This window comes from Zalophus californianus, chromosome 1 (assembly GCF_009762305.2).
Source record: "Zalophus californianus isolate mZalCal1 chromosome 1, mZalCal1.pri.v2, whole genome shotgun sequence".
Lineage (NCBI taxonomy): Eukaryota > Metazoa > Chordata > Mammalia > Carnivora > Otariidae > Zalophus > Zalophus californianus.
In genome coordinates, this window is record NC_045595.1 from 50,693,518 (window position 1) to 50,720,919 (window position 27,402).

Consider the following 27,402-nt stretch of genomic DNA (forward strand, 5'->3'; position numbering starts at 1 on the left):
TAAAATGACTAGACATGCAAAGAAGAAATTAGCCACTAATCAAAAGATCAAATAGTCAATGGAAGTAGATCCAGAGATGATCCAAACAATGGCATTAGAAGGATTTCAAGATAACTACAATGAATATTAAAGAAAAAAAGATGAAAAAAAAACACAAATGAATAAAAAGATAGTGTACTGTTAGGGGGAATTAAAATCCATCCCAAAAAGGATAAACAAAGAAAGTAAAACCTAGGCATATACTAACCAAACTGCTAAAAAATAACAGAGAGAAAATCTTGTACACAACCAGAAAAAAAATAAGACATGCGACCTCTAAGGCATGGTTTCTCAACCTCGGCACTACTGACACTTTGAATCAAAGACTTTTTTGCTGTGAATTGTGCACTGTAGGAATGTCAGTAACATACACCCCACCCTGGGTTGAGACAACCAAAACATATCCAAACATTACCAAATGTCCCCTGGGGTAGGGGTAAAGGGAAGGTAAAATCACTCCCAGCTGAGCACCACTGCTCTAAGAAACAATAAAAACATTACTGACTACTCAACAAAAACAATGAAAGCAAGAAGATAATAGAATGACATCAGGACAACTTTAAAAAGCAAAACTACCAAGAGTTCTATTTCCCTTGAAAATAGTGTTCCAGGGCGCCTGGGTGGCTCAGTTGGTTAAGCGTCTGCCTTCGGCTCAGGTCATGATCTCAGGGTCCTGGGATTGAGTCCCACATCAGGCTCCCTGCTCTACAGGGAGCCTGCTTCTCCCTCTGCCTCTGCCTCTCTTTCTGTGTCTCATGAATAAATAAAAATCTTAAAAAAAAAAAAAGAAAATAGTATTCTAAAGTGAGAGCAAAATACATTCTCAAACTAAGAAAAGCTAAGAGAATTCCTCACTGGCAGACAAGAAATACTACAAGAACTGTTCTTCAGCTTAAGGGAAACAATTCTAGAAGGAAGCACAAAAATGTCAGCAAGAATCAATAGCTCCAGAAACAGTAAATACATGGGTAAAAACAAAACTACTGACTGTTTTCAACACTAACAATGTCTTGTTGAGATTTATAACATACATGGAAGTAAAATACATACAAAAACATTGCAAAAAAAAGGGAGATTAAATAATATAAAAATACTGTAAAGTTCTTTCATTGTTCAGGACATAATAAAAGTACTAATTTATGGTACACTATCATTAGGATGTATTTCGTCATTTTTTCAGTAAGGACTTAAAAGAGTGACACTAAGTGGTAAAATGTAAAAACTAACAAAGGAAATAAAATAATAAAAATACTCTTAATATTGAAAAGAATGGGCAGGAATAAAGAAATAATTTTTTTTTAAAGGAACAAATGGAGAAAGAAAACAAAAAGCAACATGGCAAACTGTAATCACATTAAATGTAATGGATACATACTTCGAAAGACAAAGATGGTCAGACTGTATTAAAAAGTAAGATACAAAAGATACAATTATATACTGTTTGAAAGAAAACACTTTAAATATAAAGACCCAGGAGGGTTAAAAATAAAAAGATGGGAAGAGATGTACCATGAAAATACTAATGAAAAGGAACATGATATGGCAACATTAACAACAGACAACATTAAGGCAAAAAGTATTATAAGACATAAAGAGGGACATCTCATTTTGACAAAATGGTCAATTTAATTCAAAGCCATAAGGGGCGCCTGGGTGGCTCAGTCGTTAAAGAGTCTGACTTCAGCTCAGGTCATGATCCCAGGGTGCTGGGATCAAGCCCTGCATCGGGCTCCCTGCTCAGCAGGAAGCCTGCCTCTCTCTCTCCCACTCCCCCTGCTTGTGTTCCCTCTCTCACTGTCTCTCTATCTGTCAGATAAATAAATAAAATTTTTAAAAAAAGCCATAAAAATCGTAAATTATATTCACTTAATAGCATAGCTTCAAAATGTATAAAGCAAAACCTGACAGAACTAAAAGGAGAAACAGCCCATTCACAATACTGTTTGGTTTAAATAATAGTGTGTATAAATCCAAACACACCTTTCTAACTAACAAAACAGATAAAAATCAGTAAGAATACAGAATATCTGAACCAACCCAATTAATCAAATTGATGTAATTAACAAAAAATATTACATCTGACAAATGCAGACTACACATTCTTTTCAAGTATACATGGCACTTTTAACAGCATAGACCACATTCTGGGCCATAAAGTAAATCTCAACAAATTTACAAGGAATGAAATAATTCAGTGTATCTACTCTGACCACTGTGAATTCACATGACACTCAATAGCAAAAAAATAACTACACAATCTCCAAACTTTAAGAGATGCACTTTAGTGTGTTAAGCACCATACTTCCAAATAACCCTTTAGATCAAAAACAATGCAAATTAGAAAATATTCTGAGTTGAATGACTACTTGGAGGTTTGCTAAAACAGTCTAGAAAACGATTTGCAGCTTAATAGAAAAACTGAAAATCAACACTCTAAGCTTCCAACTTAAAACATTAGGTAATGAACAGCAAATTACAACAAAAGAAGGAAGGAAATAATAACAGATATTAATGAAATAGAAAATAAGCATATAAGAGGAAATGAGCAAAGCCAAAAGTTGGTTCTTCGAAAAAAAAATTAGTGAAATTAGTAAACCCCTACCAAGACTGAACAAGGAAAAAAAACAAGTCAAAATACAAACTACAAAAACAAAGAATTATAAGGAGACATCATTACAAATCCAACAGAAATTAAAAGATAATAAGAGGATATTACGAACATTTTATATCAATAAAATCAAAATTTTGATTTTGATTTGAAATGGACAAACTTCTTGAAAAAGACTATTCATCAAAACTGCCAAAGGAAGAAACAGAAAATCTGAAGAGCAGTATTATCTATTAAAGAAACTGAGCTGCAATTAAAAACCTTCCTACAAAAAAAAAAAAAAAAAAATCCTTCCTACAAAGAGAACTCCAGGCCCAGATGGTTTTGCTGGTAAATTCTACCAAATATTTATGGAAGAAATAATAACAGTGTTACACAAAATCATCCAGAAAATAAAAAAAGAATACTTCCCAACTCATATTAAAGCCAGCATAACCTTGATAACAAAATCTGACAATCACATTGTAGGAAAATAAAATTATAGTCCAATAATACCTCAAATATAGACATAAAAATCATAAATGAAATATTAACAAAATCTGGAGACAAATAAAAAATATAAGGCATCATAGCCAAGTGGGATTTATTCCAGGAACACAAGGTTGGTTTGCTATTTGAAAAATCAATGTAATTCACCACATTAGCAAAATAAAGGAGAAAAACTATACAATCATTAAAATAAATGCAGAAAAAGCATTTGAAAAAATTCAATACCCATTCATAATAAAAACACTTTAGAAAACCAGGAATAGAAGGAAACTTTTTTTTTTTTTTTTTAAGTAGGCTCCATGCCCATCATGGAGCCCAACACAGCGCTTGAACTCACAACCTTGAGATCAAGACCTGAGAAGAGATCAAGAGTCAGATGCTTAACTGACTGAGCCACTCAGGCCCCCCAAAAGGAAACTTTCTTAATCTGATAAAAGATACCTTCAAAATAACTGTGCTAGGGACACCTGGGTGGCTCAGTTGTTAAGTGTCTGCCTTTGGCTCGGGTCATGATCTCAGGGTCCTGGGATCGAGTCCCATATCGGGCTCCCTGCTCTGCGGGAAGCCTGCTTCTCCCTCTCCCACTCCCCCTGCTTGTGTTCCCTCTCTCGCTGTGTCTCTCTCTGTCAAATAAATAAAATAAAATCTTTAAAAAAAAAAAAGAAAAGAAATGTCTGCTGAAGACTTCAAAAAAAACTGTGCTAATATTATAGTCACTAGTAGAACTTCGGACATCTCCCCCTAAGATTGAAAACAAGACAAGGATATGTCTACCACCACTATTTCTCTTCAAATTGTACTGGAGGCTCTAGCTTTTGTGGTAAGGGGAAAAAAAAATACACACACACACACACACACACAATGGGAAAAAAAGAAAACTTTTTATTTGCAGGTGACATGATTATGTTCATAAAAAATCTGAAGACTCTACAAGCAACTAGAATAAGTGAATTTTTACAAGACCCTGGACATAGTATCAATTAACAAAAATTAATGCCTATATATTAGCAAACAGAAAATGAAATTTTTAAAATAAATACCACTTGAAATACCATCAAAAACATTAAATACCTAAGAATAAATTTAACAAAAATGTGTAAAATTTTTATCTTGAAAACTATCAAATTTGCTGAGGGCAATTTTAAAAAGGCCTAAGTAAAGACATACCCTATGTACATGGAGTAGAAAACTCAAAAGTGTCAACATGCCCATTTTCTCCACATTTATTTATAGATTCAATACAATGCCAATCAAAATAAAGGCAACTTTTTGGGGGGTGGAAATGATACATTCATTCTAACATTTACATGGAAATCAAAGGCCCGAGAATGAAAGTAGTCTTAAAGGAAACCAAAGTAGAGTACTCGTACTACAGATGTTAAGAACTTAACGGCACAGCTACTGTATTAAAGACACTGTAGTATTAGCTGAAAGAGACACAAAGAGAATGTGTCCAGAATTAGTCCAACACACAGAGTCACTTGATTTACAAAGGGGCCACTGCAATTTAGTGAGTCTTCTTAGTAAATGGTGCTGAAGCAACCGAGTATCTGTCGAGAAAAAAATGAAGCCTGACTTTTAACCTCCATCATACATAAAAATTAACTTGAATAGGTTCACAGGCCTAAGTGTAAAACTAAAATTGTAACAATTCTAGGAAAAAAACTTAGGAAAAATCTTTATGACCAAAGATTTTTTTAAAAAGTAGTAATCATAAAAAAGAGACACAGAAATGAAACAGACTTTGTCAAAATTAAACTGTTCATCAAAAGATACCTTTAGAAAATGAAAAGGCAAGCCAGAGACAGAAAGAAAAAAAATACATATATATGACCAAAATACATAAAGAACTACAAATCAGTAAGAAAAAAACAAACCATTTCTAAAAATTGAGGTAGAAATTGAACAGATACGTCACCAAAGATATGAGTCAATAAGTACATGAAAAGGTACACTAGTCATCAGAAAGTGCAAATTAAAACCAAATGAGTTACCATTTCACACCCAATAAAATGCTTACAACTAAAAGGATTAATGTTACCAAATACTAACCAGGATGTAGAGCAACTGAAATTCTCATACACTGCTGGTGGAGGTGGTCCAACCCAACTGGAAAACTGGCAATTTCTTATGAAGTTCAATATATACCTAGCATATAAGCCAGCAATTCCATTCATAAACATGTACCCAAAAGAAATGAAAACAGATGCCTGCACAAAGACTGTACACAAATATTCACAGCAACCTTTACCACACTAGCCACAAACTGGAAACAATCCAAATTCATCAATAGATGAATAGATAAGCAAATTTTTTATATTCATACAACAGATACTACTCAGCAAAAAATGCTTACTGATATAAGCAACAGACAAAAACAGAAAGAGTATATGAAGCAAAAGAATGTATACTGTATGACTCCATTTAAATGCACCATAAGAACAACCTGTGATTAAAGAAGCCTGAGTGACGACTGTCTATGAGGGGGGGAAGGGAGTGACTAGAAGCAGAATAAGGCAGCTATGGTGATGGAAATGTTCTGTACCCTGACGGTAATGGTAATTACACAGATGTATGCATTAACCAAAATCCAATGACCAAATTCAAACTTACTGTATATATTTTGTATATGTAAATTTTACCACAGTTAAAAGAATCAAGAAATAATAAAAATAAAGACAATAATAATTTCAAAAATCTCACTGACATACAACCAGGAAAGCTAAAATTACAATGATTGGAAAGACTAAGTGTTGGTGAGAATATGGAGCAAATGGAACTCTTATACTTTGCTGGTAGTAGTGTACTGATTTTAATAATTTAAAAGATATTTAAAGATATAACTTTAAGGTTATATAACTAGCTTTAAAGATGTAACAAGTAGGGGCGCTTGGGTGGCTCAGATGGTTAAGCATCTGCCTTCGGCTCAGGTCATGATCCCGGGATCCTGGGATCGAGCCCCACGTCAGGCTCCTGGCTCAGCAGGGAGCCTACTTCTCCCTCTGCCTCTCCCCCTGCTCATGCTCTCTCTCTCTCTCTCTGTATCTCTCTGTCTCAAATGAATAAATAAAATCTTTAAAAAAAAAAAAAGAACAAATAAATGAATGCCTACTTTCTGATCTAGCAATTACACTTGTAGATATATGCCAAAAGATATATACAAGAATGTTCAAAGCAGCAGTCTCTGGAATAACAAAAATCAGAAACAATCCAAATGTCTCCTGCTATTTCCACCACATCTGCAGTTACTTCCCTCCACTGAAATTTGAACCCCTCAAAGTCATCCATGAGGGTTAGAATCAACTTCTTCCAAACTAATGGCATCTACAATGGTGAATCCTTTCCAGAAGGTTTTCAAATGACTTTACCCAGATCCATCAGAGGAATCACTATCTATAGCAGCTATAACTTTATAAAACATATTTCTTAAATAATAAGACTTGAAAGTTGAAACCACTCCTTGATCCATGGGCTGCAGAATGGATGCTGTGTTAGCAGGCACAAAAACAACATATTAATCTCATACATCTCCACTGGAGCTCTTGGGTGACCAGGTACATTGTCAATGAGCATAACCATGTTGTAAACAGATATATTGTCATCCAGGCTCTGTTGTTCCATTTATAGAGCACAGGCAGAAGAGATTTAGTGTAATTCTTCAGGGCCCTGGGGTTATCTGCATGCTAAATGAGCACTGGCTTCAACTTCAAGTCACCAGCTACATTAGCCGCTAACAAGAGAGTCAGCCAATCCTTTGAAGCTTTGAAGCCAGGCACTGACTTCTCTTTAGCTATGAAAGTCCTAGATGGCCTCTTCTTCCACTAGAAGGCTGTTTTGTCTACATTGAAAATCTGTTTAGTGCAGGCACCTTCATTAATGATCTCCATGAGATCTCCTGGATGACTTGCTGCAGCTTCTGTCTCAGCACTTGCTACTTCACCTTGTACTTTTATGTTTTGGAGATGGCTTCTTTCCTTCACCCTCATGAACCACCTCTGCTAGCTTCACACTTCTCTTCTACAGCTTGCTCACCTCTCTAAGCCTTCACAGGACTGAAGAGAGTTAGGGCCTTGCTCCCCATTAGGCTCTGGCTAAGGGAATGTTGTAGCTGGTTTGATCTATCCAGACCACAAAAACTTTCTCTGTATCAGCAGTGAGTTTGTTTGCTTTCTTATTATCCCCGTGTTCACTGGAGTAGCACTTTTAATTTCCTTCAAAAACTTGGCTGTTTGGCACAAGAGGCCTAGCTTTCAGCCCATCTCAGTTTTCAACATGCTTTCCTTATTAAGCTGAATCATTTCTTGTTTTTGATTTAGAGGGAGACATGTGACTTTTCCTCTCACTTGAACACTTAAAGGCCTTGCAAGGCTTAATTTAAATACTGTTGTGTCTCAGGGAATATGGAGATCCAAGGAGAGGGAGGGAAATGGCCAGTGACTAGAAGGGTCAGAACACATACAACATTTGTCAATTAAGTTTGTGGTCATATATGGGCTATAGTTTGTGGAGCCCCAAAACAATTACAATAGTAACATCAAATATCATTGACCACAGATCATCATAACAAATAATGAAAAATTCTGAAATATTTTAAGAATTGCCAAAATTTGATACAGAGACATAAAGTGAGCAAATGCTGTTGGAAAAATGATACCAAAAGACGTGGCTTAAGGCAGGGTGGCCAAAAACTTTCAATTTGTCAAAAAATGAAATGTCTGCAAAGTACAGTAAAGCAAAGTACAATAAAACAAGGTATAATTGTATACGCTGATAAAAAATTTTAAAAAAGTGGCAGAGAGGGGCACCTGGGTGGCTCAGTGGCTTTGACTCTAACTGCCTTTGGCTCAAGTCATGATCCCAGGGTCCCGGGATCAAGCCCCACATGGAACTACTCCCTAAGCGAGAAGGCTGCTTCTCCCTCTCCCTCTGCCTGCAGCTGCCCTTGCTTGTGCTCTCTGTCAAATAAATAAATAAAATCTTAAAAAAAAAAAAAGGTGGCAGTTACACTATTGCAATGATAAAATTATGCCCCTCGCCAAAACTGAAACTCATTAACTTCTTCATGCGCCCACTACTTTCGGGGTACTTTCAGCAGTGGAAATATAACAAAGAACAAAATTGTCTGTCCTCACAAAACTTATACTATAGTAAGGGAAGAGATAGGAGATACTCACGACATATATGAAAGTGCTATGGGAAAAAAAATGAAGTCAGTGAAGCCATGCATGAGGAGGGGATGAGCTTGATACTCTTTACAGGATGGTCACAGAAGGCCTCACTGAGAGAGAACATGACTTATGAAAAACAGGGCCAGAAGAAACTGAAGGACTAAGCCATGTGACTATCTGGGAAAACACTGTTTCACCAAGAAATAACATTAATTATAAAGTCTCTAGGGTCAGAGTATGATTGACATGTTTGAGAAACAGTCAAACACGTGCCTGGAGCAGAATAAAGGAAGGGCAGAGAAGTGGGAGAGGAAGTCAGAAAGGGAGAGAGGACTGCCACTGAGGGGAGAGGACTCAGGCTTTTGCTCCAAATGAGATGGGATACCACCTCTGGCCAATATTAAATAGGATCTGACTTTTTAAAGGACCCCTTTTTAAAGGATCACTTTGGTTGCTGGCCTCAGTAGGACTATCAGAGGGCAAAAGCAGAAATAAGACCACCAGAAAGTGATCACAGAAGTCCAAGCTGACGCTGGCTTGGGCAGGGTGATGAAAAAAAGCTTCAGTTTCGGGAAGTCTGTTAATGATAAAGCCAACAGGATTTATTGACGGAATGACAGATTAAGTGTGAAAGGGAAGGGTCAGGGATGACTTTGAGGTTTTTGGTCTGGGCAAATGAAAGGACGGAGCTGCCACTTAACGAGATGAGAAAGACTGTGGGAGCAGTACATTTGGAGTGTAGGATGGCGGGCAGCATAGAGAATCAAGAGTTGCTTTGAAGAGGTCCAAGCAGAAATGTGAGGTAAGCAGTTGGATATATGAGTGTGAAGTTTTGGGGTGAGACCTAGCTGAAGATATAAATTTGGAAGCCATGAATGGACACGTGGTATTTAAAACCATGAAACTACTGCAATTCACACACCTTAAATATGACCTGTGTGAAAATATTAATTCCAAAATGGATACTTAAACTAAATTGGTAACTTCTCCTTTCATTTCCATCACTCCTATAAATTTAACTTAAAGAGAGTTGGTATTATAATGCCTAATAGCATTCATCATAGATGCTCAGATTTTGGGGGTGAATTACAGACCTTCAGAATAACTGTGACTCCATGAAGTACAGGAAAATCTTGCCCGTTTGTTAACTATACAATAACCTTACCTCTTCAGAATGCAGCCAAGAATCAAGAATTAAAATAGGTCTTTGGGTAGACATGGGCAGTCATGAAATCCATGCAATCAAGTCCATGGATTTCATTAACTAGTAAAAGTCCCTACAAATGCAGTTCTGATCCAAAACACGCAAACAGCAGTCTAGGACCATTTGGTTAAAGAGGCAGAGGCCCACCAAAGCACAAATTCTTATTAACACCTTAGGGCATCAATCTATAATATAGGGGAAGACAATATAAACGCAGATAAAATATATATGATAATAATAACAGCAATCTTTCCTTAGGTTCCTTTGTTCTAGGTATCTTTTAGTATAACCCTTCATTTCTAATCCTTACAACAATCCCCGAAAGTATCAATAATATTATTCCCACTTTTCAGATGGAGAAGAGGCCAGAGAGGTTTAATATTTTGATCACAACTAGAAGGGCCAGAACTAGAACCCAGTTGTGCCTGAATCCAAAGCCAGTATGCTTTAAACTATACCATAAGAAAAGGTATATTCTATATACTTTTATAAGATGCTAAGGGAATTATCTATTACAATTATCATCTAAAATGTTTAAATTCTGGGACACCTGGGTGGCTCAGTTGGTTAAGCATCTGCCTTGCGCTCAGGTCATGATCCCAGGGTCCTGGGATTGAGTCCCCTGCTTGTGCACGCCCTCTCTCTCTGACAAACAAATATATAAAATCTTTAAAATAAAATAATGTTTTTCAGAAACTGTGGTGTTGAACAAAATTGTTTGGAATATTTTTGTCTAAGTGGAATATCATTCTTGATCTAAGTAAGAAAATACTGCTTCTGTATTTTTGTGTAGTAGCCAGTCTACATCAATATCATTTTTATAAACTGAGAGTGTAGTGCATCATTTACTGCTTTAGTTTATCCCCATCAAGGTATGAATTTTTCTCCAGGTACTTACTCCAAGTTTAAGAATTTAAACATTTTATTTTATTATTTATTTATTTATTTATTTATTTATTTATTTATTTTATTGGAATTATTTCCAATACTCTTATTTCAGTTTGGAATACTAAGATTTTCAAAATCATCATGTATTAAAATGGCAATGACAGAGAAGAAACAAAATTGATGAACAACACAAATGTCTTACATTTTAGTCGTAAGATTAAACTTCTTTCCTCATCAATCTTAAACCAGATGTCAAACAAGCACTGAAATTGATTAGCTTGAATTTCATCCCTACTAATTTTGCAAATGAAGTACCACTGCACTTTAGATATGACAAATGTCCACCATAAGGTAATTCCAAGGCAGAAGGAGAAAGAAATGATAAAATCCATCCCAAATCCACAAAGAATTCTCTCCCTGCCACACCCACTATAATGAACAATTAAACAACCTATTCCTTTTGGAAGGAGGCGGGAAAGGGGCGAGTTCAATCATTCCAAGGCCTCCATTTAAGTTATCAAAAGGCCTATGAACCCAAAGATACTGATCACTTCTCTTCAACAAACACGTGCTTGCTTTGTGACACTCCCTTTATCCTAGCAGGGAAGTCATTATACTTTCAGTACCAGCTAAGAAAAAAATAAGCCTTGAGATTCTATTTTACTATCTCAAGGAAAATCAAACAGCTAATAAATTCCTTTCTAGACACAAAAATTGGTAACAGACACATGAAAAAGTGCTCAACATCACTCGGCATCAGGGAAATACAAATCAAATCACAATGAGACACCACTTCACACTGGTCAGAATGGCTAAAATTAACAGCTCAGGAAACGAGATTTTGGTGAGGATGCAGAGAAAGGAGAACCCTCTTACACTGTTGGTGAGAATGCAAACTGGTGCAGCTACAGGGGATGACAGTATGGAGGTTCCTCAAGAAGTTAAAAATAGAACTACCCTACAACCCAGCAATTGCACTACTAGGTATTTATCCAAAGGATACAAACATAGTGATTTGAAGGGGCACAGGAACCCCAATGTTTAGAACAGCAATGTCCACCACAGCCAAACTATGGGAAGAGCCCAGATGTCCACTGACATTTGAATGGATAAAGAAGATGTGATACACACACACACACACACACACACACACACACACACACAGGAATATTACTCAGCCATCAAAAAGAATGAAATCTTGCCATTTGCAATGACATGGATAGAACTAGAGGGTATTATGCTAAGCAAAATAAGTCAGTCAGAGAAAGACAAACACCGTATGATTTCACTCATATGTGGAACTTAAGAAACAGAACAGATGAACATAGGGGAAGGGAAGGAAAAATAAAATAAGGAAAACAGAGAGGGAGACAAATCATAAGAGACTCTTAAGGAACAAACTGAGGGTTGCTGGAGGGGAGGTGGGTAGGAGGATGGGGTAATTGAGTGATGGGCATTAAGGAGGGCACCTGATGTAATGAGCACTGAGTCTTATATGCAACTGATGAATCACTGAATTCTACTTCTGAAACTAACAGTACAGTATATGTTAATTAAATTGAATTTAAATTTAAGAAAATATTTTTTATTTTCTTTCTAAAGACATCCTTTCTCATAGACTTCAAAATCTAACTGGTGAAAGACTTTAAAATAAGAAAAGCAACAACTGTAATTATAAGAATCAGAGACTCTCAGAGTTTCTTTCTTTTTTTTTTTTTTTAAGATTTTATTTATTCATTTGTCAGAGAGAGAGAGCACAAGCAGGGGGAGTGGCAGGCAGAGGGAAAAGCAGGCTCCCCACCGAGCAGGGAGTCCAATGCGGGACTTGATCCCAGGACCCCGGGATCATGACCCAAGCCAAAGGCAATCGCTTAACCAACTGAGCCACCCAGGCGCCCTCTCTAGGAAATAGCACCTTTTTAGGACTCTGTTTAAGGAAATGACTAACCAGGCCAATTTCCAGAATGTTATATTAGGCCAGTTCAGAGGACTAAATCTGATCATTTTCAGGACACAACCCAATGAAATAAATGTGTGATTCTATTGGAAGAAACCTCTTTACATTTTCAGAACCAATGTAATATACCTCCAAAACTGTCCCAACTGCTAAGAAGTCATATACTTAAGGGAGATGGGCACCTATTAACTATACACAGTATATTCATAATAAAAATTCCTGGTTGATTTGCATGATTAAAACTAAAAATAATTCAAGAGAATGCCTTTTTATATCTCTTTGGGAGACCAAACTCTTTCACCATCATGCTAAGAAGTAAAGCTACATTTCTGAGCTGTATAAAGTACCAGCAATTACCTATTTCACATGGCACACCACTTTACACATGCTGAGTAAATCAGATTAAGGATTAATGGGTTAATATATAACAGCCACAGATACGACTGCAGGTAAGCGTGTACACTTGGGTTAGTACACACATATGTTACCCAGCTCTGTCCACTGAGAGCTTGGAAGCAATGACATCTCAGTAACAATGATCATACCTAGCTCCAGATCCTGATTTTAAATACCATTCTCCAATAAAAGGAACCAGGGCTCCTTGGAAAAATGGATGATTCTAAGGGGTAGGACAGGAAAAATAAAAGATGAAGCTGGAGCATCTTTTTAGTACCCAAAAGTAAGTGCTCAAATCTGCCTTTTAACTTTGTTTTTCATGATGAGACTTTCTGTTAAGTAAAGGAAGAAAATATTATTACCATTAGATTGGCCATGAGTGATTAATGATTGTTGTCGCTTCCTTTCTTTTACCCAAAATATGCAACCCTGCATTCTCTAATCCCCAAAAGTTCACAGAGTAAAGAGGGGACTCATATAAAAGGCCAGAGCGATTAGGGATTAGTCACAAAATTAAATCATACCGTGCAAAATTCAAGCTTTTTACCAGTTCATCTAATATGCGGTTATTTTTTAGGTCCGGCTCTGTGACTGTCTAGAAAGGAAAAACAACAGATGGAAAAAGGTCAGAAATAATAAAATAACTTGTCATAATCTTGTTTTGAAAATGTGTGACCCATCCTCCCGAGACTCCCCATCCCACTAAGTCTTACAGGAAAGCCTCAAAATAAAGTTCATTTATCTCATACTAATATGGAATTTTAAAACAGTGAATCAGCATCTGCTGACTGGAAGTCTGATAGAAGCTCTCCACAGCCTCTGATAAAATCATATATGCTTTGTACCAACTAAGATAGAACCTAATATGAGCAAGGATCCTTATTCAAACTGCCATCTCAAAAATTTCTCCTGAAAAAGCAGAACAGAGGTGCTCTTTTAGGTGACCACATAGGGAGAGGCATTAGGTGTTACAAGAAAGTTTAAAAACAAGGTTGGTGTTCAGGAATGCAACAGAAAAATGACAGATTTCATAGTTATTTGGCATGAATGGTATTCAGTTCATCTCCTTGATGATACCATCTTGGCAATGGCAAGACAGCAAGTTTTGTAAAGAGATTAAACTTGGAAGCCAAACTGCATCATTTCTAATGTAGGGAAATAGTTCAGAGAAGTTCCATGATATCCTAACACCATGTACCTACCAGAGGCACCAAACTAGAACCCAAACCCTTTAATAAGTCCTAGTATCCTTTCTATTAGACCTCACTGCCTCTTCTTTTTCCTTTATTCCTATTTATGTTTACTTGCCCTTTTTACCTACCTTTTTGCCTACTTGAAATGCTTCAGAAACTCTAACATCAAATTTCCTACTGTTTTCCATGAAGGTCTGGTTTGGGAAAGAAGTAAGGGACCGTTATGGGGCACCTGGGTGGCTCAGTCAGTTAAGCGCCTGACTTTTGATTTCAGCTCAGGTCATGACCTCAAGGTTGTGAAATCAAGTCCTGTGTCAGGCTCCATGCTCAGTGTGGAGTCTGTTTGAGTTTCTTCCTTCTCCCTCTGCCCCTTCCCCCCAGCCCCCCCCCCTCTTTTTCTAAAATAAACAAACAAACAAATAAATAAAATCTTTAAAAAAAAAAGAAGAAGTAAGGGACCAGTTAGGCTGGGCTTGGCCCAATGGCCATGAACCTTTGCCTTCCACACAAATACTTAATTAAGCCATAAAAACATAGATAAGATTTAAAGGATGCCACATCCTGATCTTAGAATTAGTTTCTACTTCCTAAAATATACTTAGGTTATCAGAAATCTTTATGAAAAATTGCATAAAGCCCAGTTCTCCATATATGTGTTTTAGAGGTCCTTTCTGAAAATGTCTTTTATGTAGCTTAATTCAATAATTATTGAATTATTGAATATATCTTCCCTTGCGCTTTTGTGTATATGTGATACAGAAATATTTGCATCAATCAATTAAGTTTACAAGAAAAAAGCCAGAAAGAAAAACTTACCACACAACAAGTTGGACATTGTGTTTTATAGGACAGAAATTTTCTTATACAGAGAGAACAGTCTGCAAAAAAACAAATGCAACATAATAAATTAGTTAAGCTATATTAATAATATAGGAATCTGACTTCTAACAAACTCTGACTTAAGGGCACCTGGGTGGTTCAGTCGTTGAGCGTCTGCCTTCAGCTCAGGTCATGATCCCAGGGTCCAGGGATCGAGCCCTACATCGGGCTCCCTGCTTCGTGGGAAGCCTGCTTCTCCCTCTCCCACTCCCCCTGCTCGTGTTCCCTCTCTCGCTGTGTCTCTCTCTAGCAAATAAATAAATAAAATCTTTAAAAAAAAATCTGACTTAAGCCCTAGAATATTTCCATGATCTAAGGCATATCACTATAATCTCAAAATTCTAACACCTCCACTCTACCTAAGCATACTTGCAAAAGTGATGAAACAACATTTTCAGGAGAGAGAAAGGTACCAAATAATAATAATCATGAGTCCCTAGGATATCACAACCCCATAAAATGTAGGAAACATACATGTAAGACCTGGGATGGATACTGTATAAACGTGTCAGATATCCCTATGCCTAACATTCGAAAACATAAATTTTGAAATAAGATTTATACACATGTTAAGAAATAATATATACCTAGGTTATCAATCAGGGATTTCTACATCCTAACTCTACAAATGATGTTGATCATCCCACATATAACAAGTCCTTTTTGGCAAGCACTAAGAAAAGAAAAATATATAAGGGAAGGAGGTTCTTGACCTTAACGAGCCAACAAAGTAGTGAGGTAATTTCAGTACCATTCAGTGTAATAAATCCTAAGGATTTAAGCAGGAAATCGGCATTATTAAATTCTTCACACCCAAAGCAGTATAAAATAATCTCCCAAAGGAAAAAAAATGTGACTAAATAGAATGGTCCCTTAATGGTAGCTAATTTGCTATCAGTCCAAATTCAGCTTAGTGAAGGGGCCTCATCAAAAAGGATTCAGTTTAAAGAGGAGGAGACAGTATGATTTCGGGTATAGCTATCCAGGAAATAAACAAGTTGTGGCAGCCTCAGCAAGAGCACCCAGGAGGAAAAATGAAAGAACACGTTAAAAGAGAAGATAAAACAGGCAATGGGTTAATTAAGTTTTGTGTGGAAGCAAAGACAAATAAAGGGGAAATTCTGGTTTCCAGGTTTGCAGGTAAGGAGTTTGAAAGTCATCACCCCATCTCCATCTAATAACAAGTAAAAAAACTGAAATTCAACTCTAACAAGTAAACAAGTAAAAAGACTGAAAAATCAGCTCTTCTTCGCTCCATGAGAGAAGTGAGGTTACAGAACAAACTGTTGCTCCCAAACTAGAGAGCCAGACAGGCTGGACATGGAAAATTAGAACTTAGCAGAGCAGAAACCTCCACAAGAACCAGAGAAAGAGCCTCTACTAGAACCAGTGCTGGGGCAGGAAAACCTGAACTGTAATTGGCAAATTGTTGGAAACTCAGCAGGGAAGAGTCTGAGAGTTAAAAACTCCAGGGAGTCCAAGATATAGGGCAGGCCCACACATACATGAATTTCAGCTCCAAGGGTTCTACCAGGTACTCAAAAGTGACCATCTGAAAAATCCCCTGCTCCTTCTGCAGGGGCGGGGGGAAAGTAATGATTTTGCAATACACCAGAGCACTCTGTTCTTCTTAACAAGGCCTGCCCTCAAGAGAAACTACTTTACCAGACCCAAGTCTCTGGGGTATTCTCAGAGCCCAGCTGACCTGGGGGAAGGGAAATAATGGACTCCAGCTACCTCTACTCATCCTATCCCAGCTAAGGGGAGGAACAAACTGAGAAGCACTTGCAAAGTTCACAGTCCAGGGCACAGGCTCACTTAATGACAGACATAATCATAGAACTACAGAACACTGCACTTCTGACATCTCATGGCCATGTTACTAAAGGTCTATTTATTACAGTTCCATTTCCCTGGAAGAACAGATGGGTAACATAAGCAGAGAGATGGAAATTCTAAGAAAGAATCAAAAAGAAATGCTAGAGATGAAAAACACTGTAACAGAATGAAGAATACCTTTGATGGTCTCAATAGATTAGACACAGCTGAAGGAAAAATCACTGCACTTGAGAATATCTCAAAAGAAGATATTGAAAACTGAAAAGAAGAAGACGGGGGGAAAAAAACAGTACTTGGCATTTTGTAGCAGGACATTATACAAGGTGTGATATACATGTAATAGCAATACCGAAAGGAGAGGAAAGAGAGGGAAAAAAAAAAACAAGAAATATTTGAAGCAATAATGACTGAGAAGTCAGAAAGCAAACCAGAGATGCAGGAAGCCAACAGAACACCAACCAGGAAAAATACCAAAAAAAAAAAAAAAAACAAAAAAAAAACCCAAACCCACAAAACCCTCATATTTGAGCTGCAAAAAATCAAAGATAAAGAAAATAATCTTGAAAGAAGCCTGGGTGGGGGGGACACCTTAGCTATAGATAAGCAAAGAGAAGAATTAAATCCAACTTCTCAGAAACCATACAATCAAGAAGAGAATGGAGTATTGAGAGAAAAGACCCACCACGAACCTAAAAGTTTATGTCCTATGAAATAATCCTTTAAAAGTGAAAGAGAAACAGACCTGCTCAGACAAGTAAAAATTGAGGGACTTCGCTCCCAGTAGACCTGCATCACAAGAAATGCTTTAAAAAGTTCTTCAGAGAGAAGGAAAATAATTTGTCAGAAACCTGGTTCTACGGGGTGCCTGGGTAGCTCAGTCAATAAGTGTCTGCTTTCGGCTGGGGTCATGATCCCAGGGTCCTGGGATCGAGCCCCACGTCGGGCTCCCTGCTCGGCGGGAAGCCTAATTCTCCCTCTCCCACTCCCCCTGGTTGTCTTCCCTCTCTCGCTGTGTCTCTTTCTCTGTCAAATAAATAAAATCTTAAAAAAAAAAAAGAAAGAAAGAAACCTGGATCTATATAAACAAAGGAAAAGCACTGGTAAAATAAAAACTCTTATTTTTCCTATTCTTAATTGATCTAACAGGTAACAGTTTCTTCAAACTGTTTCTCCAGTTTCTTCTTTTACACACACACACACACACACACACACACACACACACATGCATTTTTATGTGTGCTTATGTATAAGTGGAATGAATGACATCAATGATACAAAGTACTGAAGGGAGGAATTAGATGTCTTAGTCTGCTTGGTCTGCCATAACAAAATAACAAAATACCATAGACTGGTGCCTTAAAGAAATTTATTTTCTCACAGTTCTGGAGGCTAGAAGTTCAATATCAAGATGCCAATATGGTCGGTTTGTGGTGAGGACTCTCTTCCTGGCTTGTAGGTGGCTGCCTACTCACAGTGTCCTCATGTGGCAGGGGAGAGAACAAGCTATATATGTCTCTTCTTTTAAGGGCACTAATCCCTTCATCAGGGCCCCACCTTCATGGCCACAACTAAACTTAATTAACTCCCAAATATTATACACTGGGGATTAGGGCTTATGAATTCTGGGAGGGATACGATTCAGTCCACAGCATTCTGCTCCTTGCCCCCTGAAAATCCATGCCCTTCTCCTGTGCAAAATACAATCATCCCATACCACCAGTCCCAGAAGTCTTTAATTCATTCCAGCACTGACTCTAAAGTTTAAAGTCCAAAATATCACCTAAATCAGATATAAATGAGACATGAGGTATGATTCATTGTGAGGCAAAATTTCTCCCCAGATTCATTCTCTTGATTATCAACGTTATTCCCTTCACAGTATAAAAAAATCTCCTGGGCAATACTATAAATCAAAAATTCCCAAACCTGGCTACATATCTCAATCACTTAGAGAGATTATTGTTGGTTTTAATTTAGTTTCCCAGGCCCTACCCGAGTCATATGGATTCAGTGGATTTTGGCCAATAAATTGCATCCATAATATGTGATTCTGATTGAACAACAATTATTTTTTAAAAATTAGTATGTTTTGGGACACCTGGGTGGCTCAGTCGCTAAGCATCTGCCTTCGGCTCAGGTCATGATCCCAGGGTCCTGCGATCGAGTCCCACATCGGGCTCCTTGCTCAGTGAGAAGCCTGCTTCTCCCTCTCCCTCTGCTACTCCCCCTGCTTGTGCTCTCTCTCTCTGACAAATAAATAAATAAATAAATAAATAAAAATCTTTTTAAAAATAAATAAATAAAATAAAAATTAGTATGTTTTTGCTATTACATTTAACTATATAAAATTGTCATTTTTCGGTAAATCAAAAAAGAATATTGGCAATTTCATGTGGTTTAACATAACACTGTGCACTTACTATGTGCTCTGTTTTAAGTATGTTTTATGTATTAACTCTTTTGATCCTAAAAACAACCCTGAGGCTGGTACTAATATTAGTCCTATTTTACGATAAGTAAAATGCAGCACAGGGCTCACCCAATTTGACCAAGATCACAAAGGAAATAGGTGGCAAAGGCAAGTACCAGAGCTCATGCTCTTAACATATTAATTATTTAAAACATATATAATTTGCTTATAAAATGTATTTATTATATATACTTATATAATACAAGTAAATATTATTTCATTACAGGATCACATGTACCAGAGTATGCATAATGAGACTACTGCTTTCTCTTCTGCATAATCTTGTATGTGTTTTATTTTCACATATGGAGAACAAGACACAGGCCCAAAGTAGATAGAGCTCTTAGCTTAATTTCAGTCTACTAGTTTACTACCAAATATGTACTGGTGAGCTGCAGACCAGCATAATGCATTCTCTAGTGAGCAACTATCATATTCCAATCAAAGTAAAGCTGTTGAAGAGCTCTGGACTATATATTCCTCAGTGGCTTTATTTAAATCACCTGGGAAGTCTATTTTTCCTCCCAAAATCCAACTATAAGCTCTGTGGACTGGGTGGAAGAGGGTAGAATAAAACAGTGATGTAAAGGGTAGCTTCAGGGGCGCCTGGGTGGCTCAGCTGGTTAAGTGTCAGACTCCTGATTTTGGCTCAGGTCATTCAGGATTGTGGGCTCCACGCTTACAGGGAGTCAGCTGAGAGTCTCTCCTTCTCCCTCTGCCCCTCTCCAACTCTCATCCTCCCTCCCTCTCTCTCTCTCTCTCTAATTAATAAATAAATCTTTAAAAAAAAATGGGTAGCTTCACAGAAACACCCAAGCCTTGGGGAAAGAAGCATTTCTAATCTCAAAGAGGATACAGCCAACTGCTAGCTTTCAAATATCAAAAGAGCCTAGCATCCTAACAGAAAAAAGCAAATTTCTAAAAGTAAAACCAATTACTTTTGTGTGTGATCTTAAGGTTTGTATGAGAAAATGAACCATTTCAAAAATAGTTCTCGAGTGTCCAGTTAAAAGAAGAAAATCTAGTTCCCGGTTTGAAAGGAATAGGTCCTGGAAAGCTGAGAAAGCTGGCCTCTGCCTCCAGTTCTAGGGTTAAATGACTAGCTAGCTGCTAAGAGAATACCATCCCTCCTGACAAGCAGAACTCCAGCATTCCCATATATGCAGTTCTGCACGACTGTATGTCCCACCCATATGTGTAGTTATTATTCTTCTCCCATCTTGTTCACAGTGCTGCCTTGTAAGAATATAAAAGAAAAGAAACACAGTATTTGCCTAAGGGAATCTTATATTGCCTCTTAGTTTAGCAAAGGTCAATAAATGGAACATTTCATATTTCCCTTTAAAAATAAAGAAATTAATTGCCTTTTATTCCAACAGAAGCTTCAATTAATTCTGTAGATCAAAATTCACAAAACAAAAAGAGAAATGATTGCTGATCTATCTTTAAAATAATGGTAATCTAACAGTGTCTACAAGCCAATGATTTCATCTAGGGGTAAATATTTTGAGCATCTGCCATTATTAAGTCAGAAACACTGGGCAAATGCAAAGAAAACTGGCACTTGAACATATCAATCTATTAGTGAGAACATTTCTCACTTAATGCTGTTTTATAGATTGGAATAAGTCCATTCGCTCTCCCCCAAAAAAGTACTCTTTAAAGCATGATTTTGGATCAATTTAACTACTCGCATTCTCCCAATGCACCCCACTCCAACCTTAATAACAGCAGAACTGCAAACGTAGAAATGAACACATTAACCATATCCAAAAAAGCTAAACAGAGCAAAACAGAATAAAGTGACTAAAATGATAAATCCTGAAATATTTAAGGAGCAGCAATAAATGGGTAGGATTCTGGGTCACCAATTCTAGTCGATCCAGGACAACAGAACATGATTGCCATATCTAGTTCCTATTAAGTTCTATGGGCTTTTGTGTCATTAAAACAATACTACAGACCCAGAGCAACTTTTGGTCTTGCAGGAACCTGTGACAAATATGTTTAGTAGAAAAGGCCTACCAAATCATGAGAGGTACAATATGAAAAATAAGTGCTCATAAAATAATTACTGAAAGTACCCCCAGGGTATGTGCTATGGTGAAAGCTGTGAATTGTGTAAGACTGTTGAATCACAGACCTGTACCTCTGAAACAAAAAATACATTATATATTCAAAAAAAAAAAAAAAAGAAGAAGAAGAAGATAGCAGGAACGGAAGAATGAAGGGGGGGAAATCGGAGGGGGAGACGAACCATGAGAGACTATGGACTCTGAGAAACAAACTGAGGGTTCTAGAGGGGAGGAGGGGTGGGCGGATGGGTTAGCCCAGTGATGGGTATTAAAGAGGGCATGTACTGCATGGAGCACGGGGTGTTATACGCAAACGATGAATCATGGAACACTACATCAAAAACTAATGATGTAATGTATGGTGATTAACATAACATAATAATAATTTTAAAAAAAGTACCCTCCACTGACTTCCTCTTAAAAAAAAAATGACATCAGTGACAACTGTGACAAGGAAATAAACAACGAAAAAAATGGAGGTAAAGCCTAATTTTTTCAGCTAAGTAGAGTTCACTGAATTCATAAAAAGTAGTCTTTCATCTACAGAAGGGATGCCCATTCTGTCCATGAGAAAGTTAACAGGGTCCAGAAGTACGACCCTTCCATAAACACTAAAACACTGGAGGGAAATATGAAACAACTATTTTCAGACTTTGAACAATGGCAGAAATGAGAAAGTTCTATCACAACCCAACCTTTGTTTAGAGGCAATTTCCTGACCACAGTGCAGAGAGAAGAGCCAAACAGCCCATCAGTCTTACTAGTTGAAGCAGCAAAGATCAGAATGCAAGGCAATCCAGGTAGCTAGAATTTCTAGGGCAAAGTACCAGAAAGAAAGAGGCTGTCCCACACATATACAGTCAAATGGTCTTTGACAAGGATGCCAAGGGTACACAGCGGGTAAAGGACAATCTCTTCAACAAATGCTGGTGGAAAAACTAGACTTCCACATGCAAAAGAATGAAGATTGGAAACTATAAAACTCTTAGAAGAAAACAACGGGGAAAAGTCTCATAACAGCATCCTTGGGATTGATTTCCTGGATATGATAACAAAGGCCCTCGCAAAAAAAGTGAAAATAGGTAAGTGGGACTTCATCAAATTAAAAAGCTTCTGCAAAGGAAACAACAGAGTTAAAAAAAAAACAACATATGAAATAGGAGAAAATATTTGCAAACCATAGACCTGATAAGGAGTTAATATTCAAAATACATCAGGAACATCTATAACTCAACAACAACAAAAATACCCCCAAAACAAGATTTGAAAAGGGCAAAGGATCTGAATAAACATTTCTCCAAAGGCATACAGTTGGCCAACAAGTATATGAAAAGATGCTCAACATCACTAATCACCCAGGAAATGCAAATCAAAACCATAATGAGATATCACCTCACACCTGTTAGGGTAGCCAATTATAAAAAAAAGCAGAAAATAAAAGTTGGTAACACTGTAGAGAAATTAGAACACTTGTGCACTGTTGATGGAAATGTAAAATGGTAGTCACTATGGAAAACAGTATGGAGGTTTCTCAAAAAATTAAAAATAGAATTACCATATGAGCCAACAATCCCACCTCCGGGTATTTATCCAAAAGAAATGAAAAAAGGATCTCAGAGATACTTGCACTACACCATGTTCCAAGCAGCATCATTCACAATAGCCAAAGGTGGGAGCAACCCAAGTGTCTACCAACAATTGAATGGATAAAGAAAATGTGATGTATACACCCAATGGAATATTATTCAGCCTTTAAAAAGAAGGAAATACTGTCACACGCTACAACATGGATGAACCTTGAGGACATTAAGCTAAGTGAAATAAGCCAATCACAAACGGACAAATAATGCAAAATCCACTTATATGAGACATCTAGTCAAACTCATAAAAGCAGAAAAAGGAATGGTTGTGCCAGGATTGAGGTAAGGAGAAATGAGGAGTTCCTATACAATGGGTACAAAATTTCAGTCACACAAAATGAAAAAGTTCTAAAGATTTCCTATATAACAATGTACATATAGTTAACAATAGTATACATGTAACAATTTGTTAAGAGGGTAAATTTCATGTTATGTGTTTTTTACCAATCCCCCAGCAACCCCCCCCAAAAAAACAGCCCTATAGAAAAGGCTACTCTAAAGCCACACTAACAAAGTTAAAAACAAAACTTAACAGGGTCAATCTAACCCACAAGTAACTTACCTGCCTGCCACAACACAGCCTGACACTCCAATAAGCTATACAATAAAATCTACCCAATCAAAAAGGTAAACACTATAATGGCAAGCATCTAACCAAAAATTGCCAGCATGCAAAGAAACAAGAAAATGTGGTTTATAAACAGGAAGGATAAAAAAAAAAAATCAGTCAACAGAAACAGACTTAGAAATGACATAGATAATGGATTAGCAGATAGGGAGGTTAAACTAGCCATTAGAAATATGTTCAGTATATTCAAAGCTTAAAACACACACACACACACACACACACACACACACACACACACACACGAACCTAATGAGGAAAGAAGTGGAAAGTGTTTGTAAAATGAAATTTCTAGAAATGATCAATACAGTGTCTGAAATGAAAATGTCATTGGATGAGGCTAACAGCTGATGAGATACTACAGAATTAAAAATGGATAAATCTGAAGTCATAGCAAAAGAAATTATCCAAAACTAAGCACAGAAAGGCAGGGTGGGTGTGAGGGGGGAGACCAAAACAGAAAAAGAAAAAACAACAGAGAGTCTCAATCTCTGTAGGTAAATATCAAGCGGTAAAGTAAAAAATAGTTAAGGTCTAACAAAATTTAACTGGAATCAGTATTGGAGCATGGGATGCATATGTGAACAGAAAAATACTCAAAAGAAACAAGGACTAAAATCTTTCCAAATATAAACCCAAAGCTCAGGGGCCCCAAACAGGACGAATACAAAGCAAACCAAACTAAAGCATATTACAAATTTCTGAAAACCAGTGATAAAAAGAAAAAAAGAAAAGCAGCCAGGGGAAAAGGCATATTATACACAGAAAGCTATAAATAAAAAGACCGCACCTGGCTTCATCTGAAACCAGTAAAGTCAGAATGACATTCTGAAAGGGAAAAAACATTAACCCTGAATTTATACCCATTGAAAACATCTCTCAAAGAGCAATGAAGTAACTTTTTCAGACAAACAAAAGCTGAGAGAATTCTTTAGCAGCTTATGTACACTACAAGAAATGTAGCAGAGAGGATAAAAATGATACCAGAAGTGAACTTTGATATATACAAAGAAGAGTATCAGAAATGATAAATATGTGGGTAAATACAAAAGACACTTTTTGATTTGTTTAAAAGATAATGGGCTGTCTGAAGCGAATATAGTAACAATGTATTATAGTACCTACAATACGTGTACACACAAAACGGAAGACAACAATAAGATGACAGGAAGAGGACAGAAGTACACATCTGTAACAGTTCTACACCATTCAGGGGGCATAATGTTGTTTGAAAGGAAATTGTAATAAGGTAAAGTGGCATACTTTAAACTACCACTAAAATAATAAAGAAGCAAAGCTAGTAAGGCAACTCTGGAAAAGACTTAATACTTAAAAAATGTTCAACTATTTCTTAAAAAGGCAGAAAGAGAGGAAAGAATAGATGGACAAATAAAAAACAAAATGGCATTATATGTAAATCCAGCCTTATCAATAGTTACTTTAACTTTATGCAATAATGGAAATGTTACTTATCTGCACAGTTTAACACAGAAGCCACGAGCCACATGTGGCTATTCTGCACTTGAAATGTGGCTAGTGCAAGAGTAACCAAAGTTTTAATTTTATTTAACTTTAATTAATTTTCATTAAAATGTAAATCGTCTTATGTGGTTAGTAGCTACTGTATTAGAGTAGAGGTCTAAATATTCCAAGTAAAAACAGATATTGTCAGGCAGAATTAAAGGGCAAGACCCAAATATATGTTGTCTACAAAAAGTTCATATGAAATATAAAGACACAGGTAGTTTAGAAATAAAAACATGGAAAAAGATAAACCACACACTAATTTTAAAGAAGTGGGAGTAGCTATAAATAACATCAGAAAAAAGTAGACTTGAAAACAAGGAATATTGCCAGGGATAAAGAGGGGCATTTCATGATAACAGTCAATTTATCAAGCAAAATAACCATAAATGTGCATACACCTAATAAAAACATTGCAAAATACATAAAGCAAAAACTGACAGCAGTGAAAGGAAAACTAGACAAATCTATAATATAGTTGGAGATTTCAGCACTCCTCTCTCATTGATAAAATAATAAAGAACCAATAGAGGTAAAGATTAAAGATCACTATCAACCAACTTGAGTAATTGACATTATAGAATACTCCACCCAACTACAGCAGAATAATAGACTTCCAAGTACACATAAAACATTAATCAAGAAATATCATATGCTGGGCCACAGAACAAGTCTAAGAAAATTTTAAAGAACTGAAATCAAACAGATTATGTTCTTTAACCAGAATATGTTCTCTGACCAGAACATAACTAAATTAGCATTAGTAACAGGAAAATATCAAGAAAACTCCCAAATATTTAGAACAGACTTCTAAATAACTCATGAGTCAAAGAGAAAACACACACACACAAAAAAAAAGAGAAAACACAAAGCATATTCGAATATATTTTAAACTGAAAAAAAATTAAAACACAGGGGTGCCTGGGTGGCTCAGTCGTTACGCCTCTGCCTTTGGCTCAGGTCCAGGGTCCTGGGATCAAGCCCCGCATCTGGCTCCCTGCTCCTCGGGAAGCCGGCTTCTCCCTCTCCCACTCCCCCTGCTGGTGTTCCCTCTCTCCCTGTGTCTCTCTCTGTCAAATAAAAAAATAAAATCTTAAAAAAAAAAGTTACAAATTAAAAAAAAATGAAAACATATCAAATGTGTGAGATGCAGCTAAAGCAGGGCTTAGAGGAAAATTTATAGCTTCATATGCTTCTATGAGAAAATAAAGATGTAATATCAAATAAGTAAAAGGAAATAATACAGATGAAAGTATAAATCAATGAAATAGAAAAAAGACAAAATATAGAAAACAATTAACTAAAAGCAGGTTCTCCGAAATGAGCAATAAAATTGATAAACCTCTAGCTAGATCAGTTAAGGAGAAAAGAGAAAACACATTTCTAGCATATGGAATAAAAAGGGCCATCACTACAGATCCTTCAGACATGAGAAGGAAAAAGTAATAAGGAACAGTATGAAAAAATTCTGTGCCAATAAACTCAACTGCTAAGATTAAAAAGGTAAATTTAATGAAAGGTTTATCATTTTAACAATCAAAAAGCCATTCTATAACATTATAAAGGAAGTAAATCATGAGCATCTCCAAAGATGCAGAAAACACACTTGACAAAATTCAACACCCATTTATGATTAAAACAAAAAAAACAAAAAAACAAACCTCTCAGCTAGTTAAGAAAGGAACTGCCTCACCTTGATAAATTTATGAAAATGTATTAAGAATATAACACTATAGCTAACATAGTATTTAAAAGACCAAATGATTTCCCCATAAAATTAGGACTAAGAAAAGGATGTCCACCCACATCACTTCTATTTAACATTGTACTAGAAGTACTAGCCTGTGTAAAACAAGAAAAAAATACGAGGCATGGAGATTAGAAAGTAAGAAATAAAGGTGTTTTTATTCACAGATGACATGACTGTGTATGTAAAAATTCTGAAGGAATCAACAAAAAAAGATGTTGGAATTAAAAAAGTGAATTTACCAAGATCACAAGATAAAAGGTCAATAAAAAAATTGTATTTCTATATTCATGCCCTGTGCAATGAAAACTAAACCATATTGTTGAGAGAAATTAAAGCTATAAAATGGAGGAATATACCAAGTTCATATACTGAAGACTCAACATTGTTAAGAAGTCATTTCTACCCAGACTGATCTCTAAATTCAGAACAATCCCAATGCACATACAGCAGGGTTTTTGTAGAAATAAAATTTATATGAAAATGCATATAAGATGCAAAGATCTTAAAAGGTTCAAATAACTTTGATAAAGAAAAACAAAATGGGAGGCCTTAAAATGTCTAACATCAAGATGTATTACAAAGCTACAATAATTAAGACAGTGTGGTATTGGCACAAGGATAAACACAGAGAACAACAGAACAGAAGAGTCCAGAAACA

At 36.5% G+C, this 27,402-nt stretch overlaps 1 protein-coding gene across 1 annotated transcript in view; it reads right to left on the reverse strand.

The window, feature by feature from the left end:
- RAD18 (RAD18 E3 ubiquitin protein ligase) overlaps positions 1 to 27,402 on the reverse strand; it is a 109,681-nt gene that overhangs the window by 74,063 nt on the left and 8,216 nt on the right. The window contains exons 3-4 of the mRNA XM_027584941.2: positions 14,759 to 14,820; positions 13,274 to 13,344 (exon numbers count right to left, since the gene is read on the reverse strand). Coding sequence (XP_027440742.1) covers positions 13,274 to 13,344; positions 14,759 to 14,820 — 133 coding nt within the window. The remainder of the gene's footprint in view (positions 1 to 13,273; positions 13,345 to 14,758; positions 14,821 to 27,402) is intronic.